We start from the raw sequence: 14,533 nt of genomic DNA, 5'->3' as shown, positions 1-14,533 counted from the left end.
TCTCTTCCAGATATCTCTGTGGAGTCATGAGGGGGTTGGGAATGGAAAGGGAGATATTGTCCAATCAGATTGTAGGGTAGGGGTGACCACAAACGTTACAATCTAATTGGACGATCCCCTCCAGGTGGATGTGGAGTCAGGAGGGGTGGGGATTGTAACATCAGATTGTACAGTGTGTGGTCCCCATCATCTATGGAGGTCAAGGACCCCTCTGATTGGACAGGGGAGGATGTGCAATCAGATTGTACGATGTATGACCGCCATCATCTATACCAGCCCCGGGGTGCTCTCTGATTGGATGGACGGGGGAGGGGTCTGGATAAATGTAGAGCGGATCATACGACCTGATTGTACAATGTATGGTGGGTGAATCGGTTCTTGTGGGGGAGGGGAGGTGTGAGGGCGGGAAAGCAGAGAGAAGGGGGAGGGGGGCTCCACAAACAACATCCAATAAAAACAGACCCCAATCCCCCCTCCAGACCTGGGACTCACCCTGGGCAAGGCGGTGACCCGGCACACCCCGAGGACTCCGCAGTTCTGTCACCTCAAAGCCGAGGACAGCCAATCACTGTACAGGGAGGACCGGGGAGGCGGTAAAATAGGTAACCCATGGAGACAACTGCACATGACAAGCACTCCAGCATGCCCCGGACCAATCAGGTGACTGTGATCAGATAGAGGGGCGGGGACAGGGAGGGAAATTTAAATGCATACTAGGAATATGTGAGAGTGGGCGGGCATGTTCTCACTGTGGGCGTGGTCAAGCAGAGCGATTTCATAAAACAATAGGCTGCTGTGAAGCAGGAAGTAAAAGAGATCATTGGCCCAATAGAATTCTGTCTGGGGCGGAGCACACAGACAGGCAGCGCCCAATCATCTCCATGTCAAAGGACACCTGCTGGAATGTGTGACTGCAATTGGGGGAGAAGGTGTGTCCAAAGCACGGGACTCCTCCCTCAGAATAAACCAAGGAGTTTCACAGGAGTGGGCGGAGCCTCCTTTTGTTGATTAAAAGGCCAGAGTGGGCGGAGCCAATGCCGGTCAGTGGGCGGAGCCAAGGCCAGGGAGTGGGCTGAGCCAAGGCCAAGCAGTGGGCGGAGTCAATGTCAGTCAGTGGGCGGAGCCACGGCCGGACAGTGGGCGGGGCCATGGCCAGGCAGTGGGCTGAGCCAATGCCAAGCAGTGGGCGGGGCCAAGGCCGGGCAGTGGGCGGGGTCACAGTGTGGCACTGTGCTGTAAACAGATTGCAGAATCTAGTCTTCAGTCCTAAGAAGATTTCTTATGGATCAGGTAAGATTATTGAGCTCTCTCCTCACACACCTCCTATTCCTGCATTCATCTGATGGGAGACTGCGATCCTCACACACCACATGACACACACATTTTATCACCATTTGTTTTTCACAATTTTTTTTTTTCCTACAAAATGTCTTAGAACCCCCCAGACATGATAGATTTTTAAAGCAGAGATCCCAGACAATAAATTGGGGGTTTTACATTTTTTAGCTCACGCCATATTTGTGCGGCGGTTTTTCAAACACAAATTTTAGGGGGAAAAATACCCTTTTAATGCAGAAAAACACAACACGCAATCCAACATTTTTTTTGGGGTAGAATATAAAAGATGACGTTACGCCGAGGAAATAGAAACAAACCGAATTACGCTTTAAAATTACGCCCGCCCGTGCGACCGCGACGAATGGTGTACATTTTACTATCCATAGGTGGCACTTTAAAAGCCTTTACAGGTGACCGCTTTATATTTCCAGAGGAGGTCTGGGGCTGACATTACTGCCCATGATCTGACTATCACGCTGATACCTCACATGTCTGCATGCGTGCGTTTGCCTTTGCGTGTAAGCATGGGGGGATGGGGGGGCACTATTTAAAAAACATTTTTTACACTGTCACTTTAAAAAAAACAAAAAATGGATCACTTTTATTGCTGTCACAAGAAATGTAAACATCCCTTGTGACAGCAATAGGCCAGTGACAGGTCCTCTTTCTGGAGGGATCTGCGGTCTATAGGACCCCGAATCCCTCCTCTGCCCCCATTTTCCCTGCAGCTCCCTCACCTCTTAAGGGTTTCTTTAGAGAGGCAGAGCGGCTTTTTTTTCCTGCCTTTCTATTTTCTCCGCCTGTCAGATCCGTGTCACACAGAGCCGAGGAGGAGTTTCAGAGCGCTTCTCTCGGCTCGGTGCTGCACAGATCTGACAGGCAGCAGGCGGGGATAGATCGGCCTCTGGAATCCCCCAGTAAATGTCCACAGTTGTGGCATCTGGACCTGGTCCCGGGGCACCCATCAAACAGGTGTGGGGCCCATGCCGTGGGTGCCGGGTCCAGCATACAGAAGCCGGTGGAGGAAGTGACTGGTATAGAAAACTTCCTCTACTGGCTTCTGTGTTAAGTGATAGGCTGGAGAAGAGACGGCTGCCGGAGGTGGAGGAATATGTTCCTGCAGGGAAAAAAAATGTATATATTCATTGCACACATGGGGGGAGATTTAGTGCAAAATCTAGTGCAGCTGTGCATGGCAGCCAATCAGCTTCTAACTGCAGTTTGTTCAGTTAAGGTTTGGCAATAAAACCTGGAAGCCGATTGGTTGCTATGCAGAGCTGCACCAGATTCTGCACTCCTCAGGTTTAGTAAATCTCCCCCATACTGGTTTATAAGGGTGCAATACTTATTTGCAGCGCCGGGGTTCAGGTATCAATTACTGGAAAAATGTCTTTTATATTCATTGCACACATTGTGTCTATACCGATATTAAGGTTGCAATACTTATTTACAGCACTGGGGTTGCAGTAGTAGCAGCCACGTATTGTTTTGTTGTTTAACCCCTTCCCATCTGCCCTGGAGTCCCCTTTAAAAGCTCTGATTGCTCAGGGGAGAGGTGTTAACACTGACATCCACTGCAGGTCACAAGTGCAGTACGTTTTGAACGCAGTGCAGTAAACGTGGGTTTCACGCACCGCATTCTGCCCTAAAAGCAGCTGGACTCACACAATGCGAAGTCATCACGTTAGCCATACAGAGCGATTAGCGAGGTTTAGTTGCAGACAGTTTAGCTGCGTTTAGGAAAAGAAGGGACAGTGCTGCGGAGGGGGAGGGGTTAAACAGTGTGTGTTTAGTATCACTTTAACCCCTCGCCTACCGGGCACTTTCACCCCCGTCCTGCCCAGGCCGCCTTCAGCTTTCAGCGCTGTCACACTTTGAATGACCATTGCACAATCATGCAACACTGACATTTCTATCATTTTTTTGAGACAGATGGAGCTTTCTTTTGGTGGTATTTAGTCACCTCTGGGGGGGGGGGGGTAATTTTTTGCTAAACAAACCAAAAACAACTGAAAATTTTGAAAAAAAAAAAAAAGTTGTTTTCTTAGTTTCTGTTATAAAATTTTGTAAATAAGTAATTTTTCTCCTTCACTGATGTGCGCCAATGAGGCTGCACTGATGGGCACTGATAGGCTGCACTGATGGGCACTGATAGGCTGCACTGATGGGCACTGATGGGCATTGACAGTGTACAATCTGATTGGACAACCAGATGAAGGCAGTCAGGAAGGGGGAGGGGATTGTAATCAGACTGTATGAGGAGGGGTGATCACACACATTACAATCTGATTGACCGATCCCCTCCAGATGGAAGCGGAGTCAGGAGGGGATTGTACAATCAGATTGGACAATCTCTTCCAGATATCTCTGTGGAGTCATGAGGGGGTTGGGATGGAAAGGGAGATATTGTCCAATCAGATTGTATGGGTAGGGATGACCACAAACGTTACAATCTAATTGGACGATCCCCTCCAGGTGGATATGGAGTCAGGAGGGGTGGGGATTGTAACATCAGATTGTACAGTGTGTGGTCCCCATCATCTATGGAGGTCAAGGACCCCTCTGATTGGACAGGGGAGGATGTGCAATCAGATTGTACGATGTATGACCGCCATCATCTATACCAGCCCCGGGGTGCTCTCCGATTGGATGGACGGGGGAGGGGTCTGGATAAATGTAGAGTGGATCATACGACCTGATTGTACAATGTATGGTGGGTGAATCGGTTCTTGTGGGGGAGGGGAGGTGTGAGGGCGGGAAAGCAGAGAGAAGGGGGAGGGGGGCTCCACAAACAACATCCAATAAAAAAAGACCCCAATTCCCCCCTCCAGACCTGGGACTCACCCTGGGAAAGGCGGTGACCCGGCACACCCCGAGGACTCCGCAGTTCTGTCACCTCAAAGCCGAGGACAGCCAATCACTGTACAGGGAGGACCGGGGAGGCGGTAAAATAGGTAACCCATGGAGACAACTGCACATGACAAGCACTCCAGCATGCCCCGGACCAATCAGGTGACTGTGATCAGATAGAGGGGCGGGGACAGGGAGGGAAATTTAAATGCATACTAGGAATATGTGAGAGTGGGCGGGCATGTTCTCACTGTGGGCGTGGCCAAGCAGAGCGATTTCATAAAACAATAGGCTGCTGTGAAGCAGGAAGTAAAAGAGATCATTGGCCCAATAGAATTCTGTCTGGGGCGGAGCACACAGACAGGCAGCGCCCAATCATCTCCATGTCAAAGGACACCTGCTGGAATGTGTGGCTGCAATTGGGGGAGAAGGCGTGTCCAAAGCACGGGACTCCTCCCTCAGAATAAACCAAGGAGTTTCACAGGAGTGGGCGGAGCCTCCTTTTGTTGATTAAAAGGCCAGAGTGAGCGGAGCCAATGCCGGTCAGTGGGCGGAGCCAAGGACAGGGAGTGGGCTGAGCCAATGCCAAGCAGTGGGCGGAGTCAATGGCAGTCAGTGGGCGGAGCCAAGGCCGGACAGTGGGTGGGGCCATGACCAGGCAGTGGGCTGAGCCAATGCCAAGCAGTGGGCGGGGCCAAGGCCGGGCAGTGGGCGGGGCCAGGGTAGTGTCCCTTAGTGATGATGTCACAGTGTGACACTGTGCTGTATGCAGATTGCAGAGTCTAGTCTTCAGTCCTAAGAAGATTTCTTATGGATCAGGTAAGATTATTGAGCTCTCTCCTCACACACCTCCTATTCCTGCATTCATCTGATGGGAGACTGCGATCCTCACACACCACATGACACACACATTTTATGACCATTTGTTTTTCACAATTTTTTTTTTTGCTACAAAATGTCTTAGAACCCCCCAGACATGATAGATTTTTAAAGCAGAGATCCCAGACAATAAATTGGGGGTTTTACATTTTTTAGCTCACGCCATATTTGTGCGGCGGTTTTTCAAACACAAATTTTAGGGGGAAAAATACCCTTTTAATGCAGAAAAACACAACACGCAATCCAACATTTTTTTTGGGGTAGAATATAAAAGATGACGTTACGCCGAGGAAATAGAAACAAACCGAATTACGCTTTAAAACTGCGCCCGCCCGTGTGACCGCGACGAATGGCGTACATTTTACTATCCATAGGTGGCACTTTAAAAGCCTTTACAGGTGACCGCTTTATATTTCCAGAGGAGGTCTGGGGCTGACATTACTGCCCATGATATGACTATCACGCTGATACCTCACATGTCTGCATGCGTGCGTTTGCCTTTGCGTGTAAGCATGGGGGGATGGGGGGCACTATTTAAAAAACATTTTTTACACTGTCACTTTAAAAAAAACAAAAAATGGATCACTTTTATTGCTGTCACAAGAAATGTAAACATCCCTTGTGACAGCAATAGGCCAGTGACAGGTCCTCTTTCTGGAGGGATCTGCGGTCTATAGGACCCCGAATCCCTCCTCTGCCCCCATTTTCCCTGCAGCTCCCTCACCTCTTAAGGGTTTCTTTAGAGAGGCAGAGCGGCTTTTTTTTTCCTGCCTTTCCATTTTCTCCGCCTGTCAGATCCATGTCACACAGAGCCGAGGAGGAGTTTCAGAGCGCTTCTCTCAGCTCGGTGCTGCACAGATCTGACAGGCAGCAGGCGGGGATAGATCGGCCTCTGGAATCCCCCAGTAAATGTCCACAGTTGTGGCATCTGGACCTGGTCCCGGGGCACCCATCAAACAGGTGTGGGGCCCATGCCGTGGGTGCCGGGTCCAGCATACAGAAGCCGGTGGAGGAAGTGACTGGTATAGAAAACTTCCTCTACTGGCTTCTGTGTTAAGTGATAGGCTGGAGAAGAGACGGCTGCCGGAGGTGGAGGAATATGTTCCTGCAGGGAAAAAAAATGTATATATTCATTGCACACATGGGGGGAGATTTAGTGCAAAATCTAGTGCAGCTGTGCATGGCAGCCAATCAGCTTCTAACTGCAGTTTGTTCAGTTAAGGTTTGGCAATAAAACCTGGAAGCCGATTGGTTGCTATGCAGAGCTGCACCAGATTCTGCACTCCTCAGGTTTAGTAAATCCCCCCCCATACTGGTTTATAAGGGTGCAATACTTATTTGCAGCGCCGGGGTTCAGGTATCAATTACTGGAAAAATGTATTTTATATTCATTGCACACATTGTGTCTATACCGATATTAAGGTTGCAATACTTATTTACAGCACTGGGGTTGCAGTAGTAGCAGCCACGTATTGTTTTGTTGTTTAACCCCTTCCCATCTGCCCTGGAGTCCCCTTTAAAAGCTCTGATTGCTCAGGGGAGAGGTGTTAACACTGACATCCACTGCAGGTCGCAACTGCAGTGCGTTTTAGGGCATTCTGCCCTAAAAGCAGCTGGACTCACACAATGCGAAGTCATCACGTTAGCCATACAGAACGATTAGCGAGGTTTAGTTGCAGACAGTTTAGCTGCGTTTAGGAAAAGAAGGGACAGTGCTGCGCCCACTATCTGCAGCTAGACGCACATTGCGTTTACCATCAGAAAATGGTGCACTTCCCCTTTTCTTCCTGAAATGTCAGTTCTCATCATCCTCATGCCGATATTCATTCTTTGCAGTCGGTCTAACAATCGTTAGTCAAAGGTGGACTCTGACATTCGGGGGAAGCTGTAAGGCCTCGTCCACACTCCATGTTTTGCTAACTCTCCTAAGCGCCTTTCCTCCTGGCAGCGGTGTTTGTGGCAGAAAGGACACTTGACGCATGTATTTAGGCATGTCAAGTACCGTATTTTCCGGCGTATAAGACGACTTTTTACCCCTTGGAAATCTTCTCAAAAGTCGGGGGTCGTCTTATACGCCGGTATACGGCATGCTGACACTTTTTAGGGGGGTGGCGCGGTACCGCCGCCGCCCCCCCCTTCCAACAGAAGGGACACTAAGTACAGGGGTGGGCAGGTGCTGCTGTCTCTTACCTGGATCCGGTCCCATGACGATCCGGTCCAGGAAGCGCGGCTGCTCCTTCATTCGGTTCGGCCACTGGATGTTTGCTCGGCTACGCCTCCTCACTGGTGATTGGCCGCTAGAAATGTAGCTCAGGTAAGGCACACAGGCAGCCAATCACCGGCGAGGAGGCGGAGCCGAGCAGCCCCGCAAAAATCGAGTGAAGGAGCGGCCGGTAAGTGTGCCTTCCAGAGGTGCTGCTGCAACCACATATGCTGGCTGCAGAAGCACCATACTAGAACAGGGGTCAGCAAGTGTAATTGGTGTGAGCGGGAGGAACAGTGCCCCATCATTGGTGTCACTGATACCAATGATGGAGCATTATTCCTCCCACTGACACCAACGATGGGGCACTATTCCTCCCCCCCACTGACACCAACGATGGGGCACTATTCCCCCCCACTGACAACAACAATGGGGCACTATTCCACCCCCCACTGACACCAATGTTGGGAAACTATTCCTCCCACTGACACTAATGTTGGGACGCTATTCCTCCCACTGACACCAAAAATGGGGCACGATTCCTCTCACTGACACCAAAGATGGGGCACAATTCCCCCCACAGTTACTAATGATGGGGCACTATTCCTGCCACTGATACCAATGATGGGGCACGATTCCTCCCAGTGACACCAATGATGGGACACTATTCCTCCCACTGAAACCAACGATGGGGCTCGATTCCTCCCACTGACACCAATGATGGGGTGCTATTCCTCCCACTGATACCAATGATGGGGAACTATTCCTTCCACTGATACCAATGATGGGGCACTATTCCTCCTACTGATACCAATAATGGGGCACTATTCCTCCCACTGACACCAATGTTGGGACACTATTCCTCTCACTGACACCAATGTTGGGACATTATTCCTCCCACTGACACCAATGATGGGGCACTATTCCTCCCCCCCACTGACACCAACGATGGGGCACTATTCCCCCCCACTGACAACAACAATGGGGCACTATTCCCCCCCACTGACAACAACAATGGGGCACTATTCCCCCCCACTGACAACAACAATGGGGCACTATTCCACCCCCCACTGACACCAATGATGGGACACTATTCCACCCCCCACTGACACCAATGTTGGGACATTATTCCTCCCACTGACACCAATGTTGGGACGCTATTCCTCCCACTGACACCAATGATGGGGCACGATTCCTCCCACTGACACCTACTACTCACTTCTACTCACTTGCTGTCCTTCTGAGATGACAGGAAGTGAGGAGAAACCTTCCCAGTCAGGATGTAGAAGACAATAAAACCTTTGAAGCATTTGCACCCTTTACCCAATCTATCTAAATAAAAAAGAAAACATTTTGAACGGTTTTCCACTTTAAAATTTGTACTTAAACTTACCATCTTTTTTTTTTTCTTTATAGATTAAAATACAAATCAAAGAGAAAAACTATTGCAGAAAGGAAGACGAAATAAAAACCGACATTGTTAAAGCCAAACAATATCCAGCAGCCATGAACAGGCAAGTTTACAAGGAGAGACGCGAGTGGAGGGAAGAGCAAAGCAAAGAATTGGAAGAAAGAAGAAAAGCCGTGACAGCAATCAGAGAGGAGAATCAGGAGAGGAAGAGAAGAAGAGAGGAGGAGAAAGAGAAAAGACTGGAAAAACTAAGAGAGGAGAGCAAAAGAGAGAAGATATATAGAGGGAGAGAGAGAAAACTGAATGAGAAAGAAGAGAGGGAGAGGAGAATGAACAACGACCGAGAGAGAGAAGAGATGGCAAAGAGACAGGCAATGGATAGAGAGGCTCAAAGGGACAGACAGATGAGAGAGACAGAGGTGAACAGGAAGAAAGAGTCTACCATGCCATTTGAAGAAGTGGGAAGTGCCTGGAAAGTATACAGAGAGATAAAAGCAAAGACCAAAACAGAGGAGGAGCAGAAGGTAAAAGAAGCGCGGGCGAGAGCAGAAGAGATCGCGAGAGCAGAAGAGATCGCGAGAGCAGAGGAGAGGGTGAGAGCAGAAGAGGAGAGGGTGAGAGCAGAAGAGGAGAGGGTGAGAGCAGAAGAGGAGAGAGCGAGAGCAGAAGAGGAGAGAGCAAGAGAAGAAGAGATCGCAAGAGCAGAGGAGAGGGCGAGAGCAGAAGAGGAAAGAGCAAGAGAAGAAGAGAGAGTGAGAGCAGAGAGGGCGAGAGCAGAAGAGAAGGAAAGAGTAGAAAAGGAAAGAGCAAGAGAAGAAGAGAGGGCGAGAGCAGAGGAGCGGGCGAGAGCAGAAGAGCGGGCGAGAGCAGAAAAACGGGGGAGAGCAGAAGAGCGGGCGAGAGCAGAGGAGCGAGCGAGAGCAGAGAGGGCAAGAGCAGAAGAGCAAGCGAGAGCAGAGGAGAAGGCAAGAGCAGATGAAAGAGCAAGAGAAGAAGAAAGGGCGAGAGCAGAAGAGCGAGCGAGAGCAGACAGGGTGAGAGAAGAAGAAAGGGCGAGAGCAGAGGAGAGGGCGAGAGCAGAGGAGAGGGCAAGAGCAGAGGAGAGGGCAAGAGCAGAAGAGCGAGCGAGAGCAGAGAGGGTGAGAGAAGAAGAAAGAGCGAGAGCAGAAGAGCGAGCGAGAGCAGAGAGGGTGAGAGAAGAAGAAAGGGCGAGAGCAGAGGAGAAGGCGAGAGCAGAAGAGCGAGCGAGAGCAGAGAGGGTGAGAGAAGAAGAAAGGGCGAGAGCAGAGGAGAAGGCGAGAGCAGAGAGGGTGATGGAAGAAGAAAGGGCAAGAGCAGAAGAGAAGGTGAGAGCAGAAGAGCGAGCGAGAGCAGAGAGGGTGAGAGAAGAAGAAAGGGCGAGAGCAGAGGAGAAGGTGAGAGCAGAAGAGCGGGCAAGAGCAGAAGAGGAGAGAGTGAGTGCAGAGAGGGCAAGAGCTGAAGAGAAGGCAAGAGCAGATGAAAAAGCTAGAGAAGAAGAAAGGGTGAGAGCAGAAGAGCGAGCAAGAGCAGAAGAAAGAGCAAGAGAAGAAGAAAGGGCAAGAGTAGCAGTGGAGAAGGCGAGAGCAGAGGAGGAGAGGGCGAGAGCAGAGGAGGAGAGAGTGAGAGCAGAGAGGGCAAGAGCTGAAGAGAAGGCAAGAGCAGATGAAAAAGCTAGAGAAGAAGAAAGGGTGAGAGAAGAAGAGCGAGCAAGAGAAGAAGAAAGGGCAAGAGTAGCAGCGGAGAAGGCGAGAGCAGAGGAGGAGAGAGTGAGAGCAGAGAGGGCAAGAGCTGAAGAGAAGGCAAGAGCAGATGAAAAAGCAAGAGAAGAAGAAAGGGTGAGAGCAGAAGAAAGAGCAAGAGAAGAAGAAAGGGCAAGAATAGCAGAGGAGAAGGCGAGAGCAGAGGAGAAGGCGAGAGCAGAGGAGGAGAGAGCAAGAGCAGAAGAAATGGCAAGAGCAGATGAAAGAGCAAGAGAAGAATCTGAAAGGTTGAGAGCAGAAGAGCGAGCGAGAGCAGAGGAGAAGGCAAGAGCAGAAGAGAGGGAGAGAGAAGCAGAGAGGGCAAGAGAGGCAATTGTATGGGAACAAGAGCATGGAGAAGAGGTCTCTGCTATGAAGTCAGAGATAGCTGCTGCCTCACCATCTTCCACACATGACTTGGCAGATGTAACAAACAACCGCACCATACAAGTCATTATAGTAAGTATCCTGTAATATTATACTGCTTAGTTCTAGTTGAAGAAAGTCCCATGTCTGTAGGGTACAGGCTTTCATAAATTGCAGCAGAAGAAGGGAGAACAAACCCTAAAGTGCTGGAGGCCATGTTTCCTTGAGGCTTCCAGCTATTCAGAGTTTTGTTCTACCTTCTTCTGGGGGGAGGATCTCTTAAAATTACAATTAATATGGAATTGTCCATTGTTCACCTACAGATCTTTAATGAATGTTACCTTCCTGGAGAATTGGGGGTGAGCAGTGATGGCAGAATCTGGTGCTAGCACTTATTCCAGGGGGATAAATAGTGATTAGGACATGGGCCCTCCGGGCCCCAATTACCTACTTCCCAAGCACAATCTTTAATGTAGTATGTATAGATAGTATAGATGAGCCCCTACGTTCCAGTCTGCAGACTTTGCATAAATAGTAGGCCTGCAGCTGAACTTCTTCCCTGATGCTGCTGTATTTGGGACATTCATATCTTTACTTTTTGAAATACCTTCTGATTATTAACTCTTTGTAAACTTGCTTAAAAAAATATAATAAAGCAGAAAACCAAGCAAAGCAGTTCATGGATTTCAGATGGAATGGAGGGAGGGATAGAAAAACCTCAGTTGGATTTTTATTGCTGGCTGCAAACCTGATGGGAGGATTCCGCTTATTTCTTCTCCTCCTGAGATGATATGAAGTAAAGGGAAACTTTCCCAGTCAGAACATCGAGAACAATAAAAACCTTGGAGAACCCCTCCCGCACTCCATCCAAATCTAAAAGAAAGAGTAGCGTTCCATTTTAGAATCTGTCCTTCCACCTAACTTTTGTTTTTTTTTTTTATAGGATGAGTGGGAAAATGGGAAAAGAGGAGAGACGGAGTTCTTGACGAGTGAAGGAGAGACGATAAAAATAACATGGCTCTGTGAGGAAGTTGAAATAAAGAGTGAAGATAACACCAAGGAAAGAGAGGAAGAGGAAAAGATTCAGCCAAGTGAACCAAGAAAGACAGCATGGTCAAGTGAGGATGAGGCGAATGAAAAAGCTGAAGAGGATGAAGAACAAGGAAAGAACTGGTACAAGATGGGAATCCACTGCTACTGGAATCCATCCAAACCCACATACAATGAGGAAGAGCCAGAAGACGGTTGCTGCAGGTGTTGTCACTGCTGTGACTGTTGTCGTCGTTGCTGTCGTTGTTGGAATTATTTCAACCCACTTCAATGTCTGATTGGTGTCCTTGGTTGCATCACAAAACACTGGAGGAAGCAGATGAGTAAAGTAAGTATCATATACCATTATACTCCTTAGGTAGTTCCATAAATAACTAGCAGTCTCTCACAAACAAGCAGTTTACGACAAGAGGATAGGATAATTGGCATTTTTGAAGAAACACATATATCATAAATGACATAAAATTCTCAACTGATAAATATTGCAGAAGTGACAGTTGTCTCTGATGTAGCTGAAAGGTGATACTCCTGTTAGATCGTCAACTAAACACTTTTCTTTTTTTTTCCACAGTATGCCTGCCAACGATTCAAGCAATGCAGATGCAGAGATGTGCGTGAAGATTCAGAGCAGAGTAAGAAGAAAGAATGGTCGAGTGAGGAAGAAGAGAATGGACAACAAAGAATAAATTGGGAGAAGACAGAAGCCTACTGCAAGTGGAGTCCATACAAACCGACAGACAACGACGAAGAGCCAGAAGACGGTTGCTGCCAGTGTTGTCACTGCTGTAATTGTTGCCGTTTTTGCTGTCGTTGTTGGAATTGTTTTAACCCATCTCAAGATGCATGTGGTGTCCTTGGTTGCCTCTTAGGACCTGTGTGGAATGGGCTAAATAGAGTAAGTATCTTATTTATTTATGTCATATAAAATTTACTGCTTAGGTAGTTCCATAGATAACTAGCAGTTCTCACAAACCAGCAGGTTAGGACTAGAGGGAGAACAAAGCCCTCTGGGCAGCTGGAGACCATTATTCCTCATGGGGGGCCACCATTACAGTTAACAAGAAATTGTCCAGTATTGAATTACAGAGCTTTAATGGATGTTCCTTACCTAGTAAATTGGTGGTGGCGGGGGCTGATTGGCATTGGTAAAATCTGCTACCATCACTTATTCCAGGGGGATGAATAGGAAATATTTTCTAGCTTTCTCAGTAGTGGTCATTCAGCCATGTATCGGGCCAACCTCAACTGTGGAGAAAACTAGCTTTTTAAAAATTGGCATTTTTGAGGAAACACATATATCATAAATGACAAAGTCCTAAACTGATAAATATTGCAGAAGTGACAGCTGTCTCTGATGTAGCTGAACGGTGATATTCCTGTGTTAGATCGTCTACTAACGCCTTTTCTTTTTTTTTTCCACAGTACTCCTGCCAATGCCTCCGACAACACAGATGGAGAAATGTGCGTAGACGCCCGAAGAAGCAGACGAAAAAACGGAGTGAGAGTGAGGCAAAAAAGAAAGCGAGAGAAAAGGCGAGAGAAGACTGGGAGAGAGAAAATAGAGCAAGAGAAGACCGGGAGAGAGAAAAGAAGGCAAGAGATGAGAAGCAGGCAATAGAAGACAGGGAGAGAGAAAAGAGGGTAACAGCAGAGGAGAAGATAAGGGAAGAGAGGGTCAGAGCAAAGAGAGCAAAGATAGAAAAACAAACAGAACAGAACTTGTTATATAAGCTACATCAATATGGAATATGGAATAGAGTAAAAACAGAATAGAGTAGAATATAGACTAGGATAGAGTAGAATATAGACTAGAATATAGAATAAAAAAAGTAGAATAGAATAGTGTTTCTACGAGGGTGCTGCAGCTGCGTGCTAAGAGGGGATATTAAGATGGAGGATGTGCTAGGAGTGGGGATTTGGGAGGGGGTTGTGTTAGGTGGGGGGATTTGGGGAGCAAGGAGTGGGGATTTGGGGGGGGGGTGCTAGGAGGAGGAAGGTGGGGGATTTCTGCTAGAAGGGGGGACGTGGGGTTGGGGAAGGGTTTGTGCTAGGAGAGGGGTTTGGGGGAGGGGGTATTTGGGTTGGGGGGTTGTGCTAGGAGAGTGGTTTGGGGGAGGGGGGATTTTGGTTGGGGAGAGGTTTGTGCTAGGAGGGAGAATTTGAGGGGTTTGTGCTAGGAGGAGAGATTTGGGGGGGTTGTGCTAGAAGGGGTTATTTGGGGGGTTGAGCTAGAAGGGGTTATTTAGGGGGTTGAGCTAGGAGTGGAGTGGGGGATTTAGGGGGAAAAGATTTACAACTAGACATGTGCAATTTGTTTGTCTGAAATTCTAATTTTTGTTTATTCAGAGATTGGAATTTCCAAACATCACTTAGATTGTAAGCTCCAAGGATCAGGGCCCTCCTAACCCTCTTGTATTGATCTGTATTGTTGCTCTATTGTCTCCCATTCTATTGTAAAGCGCTGAGCAAACTGTTGGTGCTATATAAATCCTGTATTACAGGGCTTGAAAAAACAGCTCGCCCGCTCGCAAAATGCAAGGAGAAATTCTTTAGCAGCGAGCGGCGAGCACAGATGATGGAGCGGCTGCACTCCAAGCCTGATTGTGAAGCCGAGTTCCGGAGAAAACAGGACTCGGGCACTGTCACGGTTCCTGAAGAGGAACTTTCCGGCACTTC

The 14,533-nt window shown here is 48.4% G+C and overlaps 1 protein-coding gene across 1 annotated transcript; it reads left to right on the top strand.

Annotated features, from left to right (window-relative positions):
- The first annotated feature begins 9,010 nt into the window (after positions 1-9,010).
- LOC149459129 (uncharacterized) lies at positions 9,011-14,230 on the top strand. The gene is made up of 5 exons (XM_089681585.1): positions 9,011-10,900; positions 11,751-12,061; positions 12,429-12,489; positions 13,280-13,498; positions 14,204-14,230. Exons 1-5 carry the CDS (start codon positions 9,011-9,013, stop codon positions 14,228-14,230), a joined length of 2,508 nt encoding a protein of 835 aa, XP_089537711.1.
- The last annotated feature ends 303 nt before the right edge of the window (positions 14,231-14,533 follow it).

Source organism: Staurois parvus, unplaced genomic scaffold (genome assembly GCF_062004578.1).
Source record: "Staurois parvus isolate SC_StPar_1 unplaced genomic scaffold, SC_StPar_1.0 ptg000272l, whole genome shotgun sequence".
NCBI lineage: Eukaryota > Metazoa > Chordata > Amphibia > Anura > Ranidae > Staurois > Staurois parvus.
This window is presented reverse-complemented; position numbering and strand designations above follow the sequence as displayed.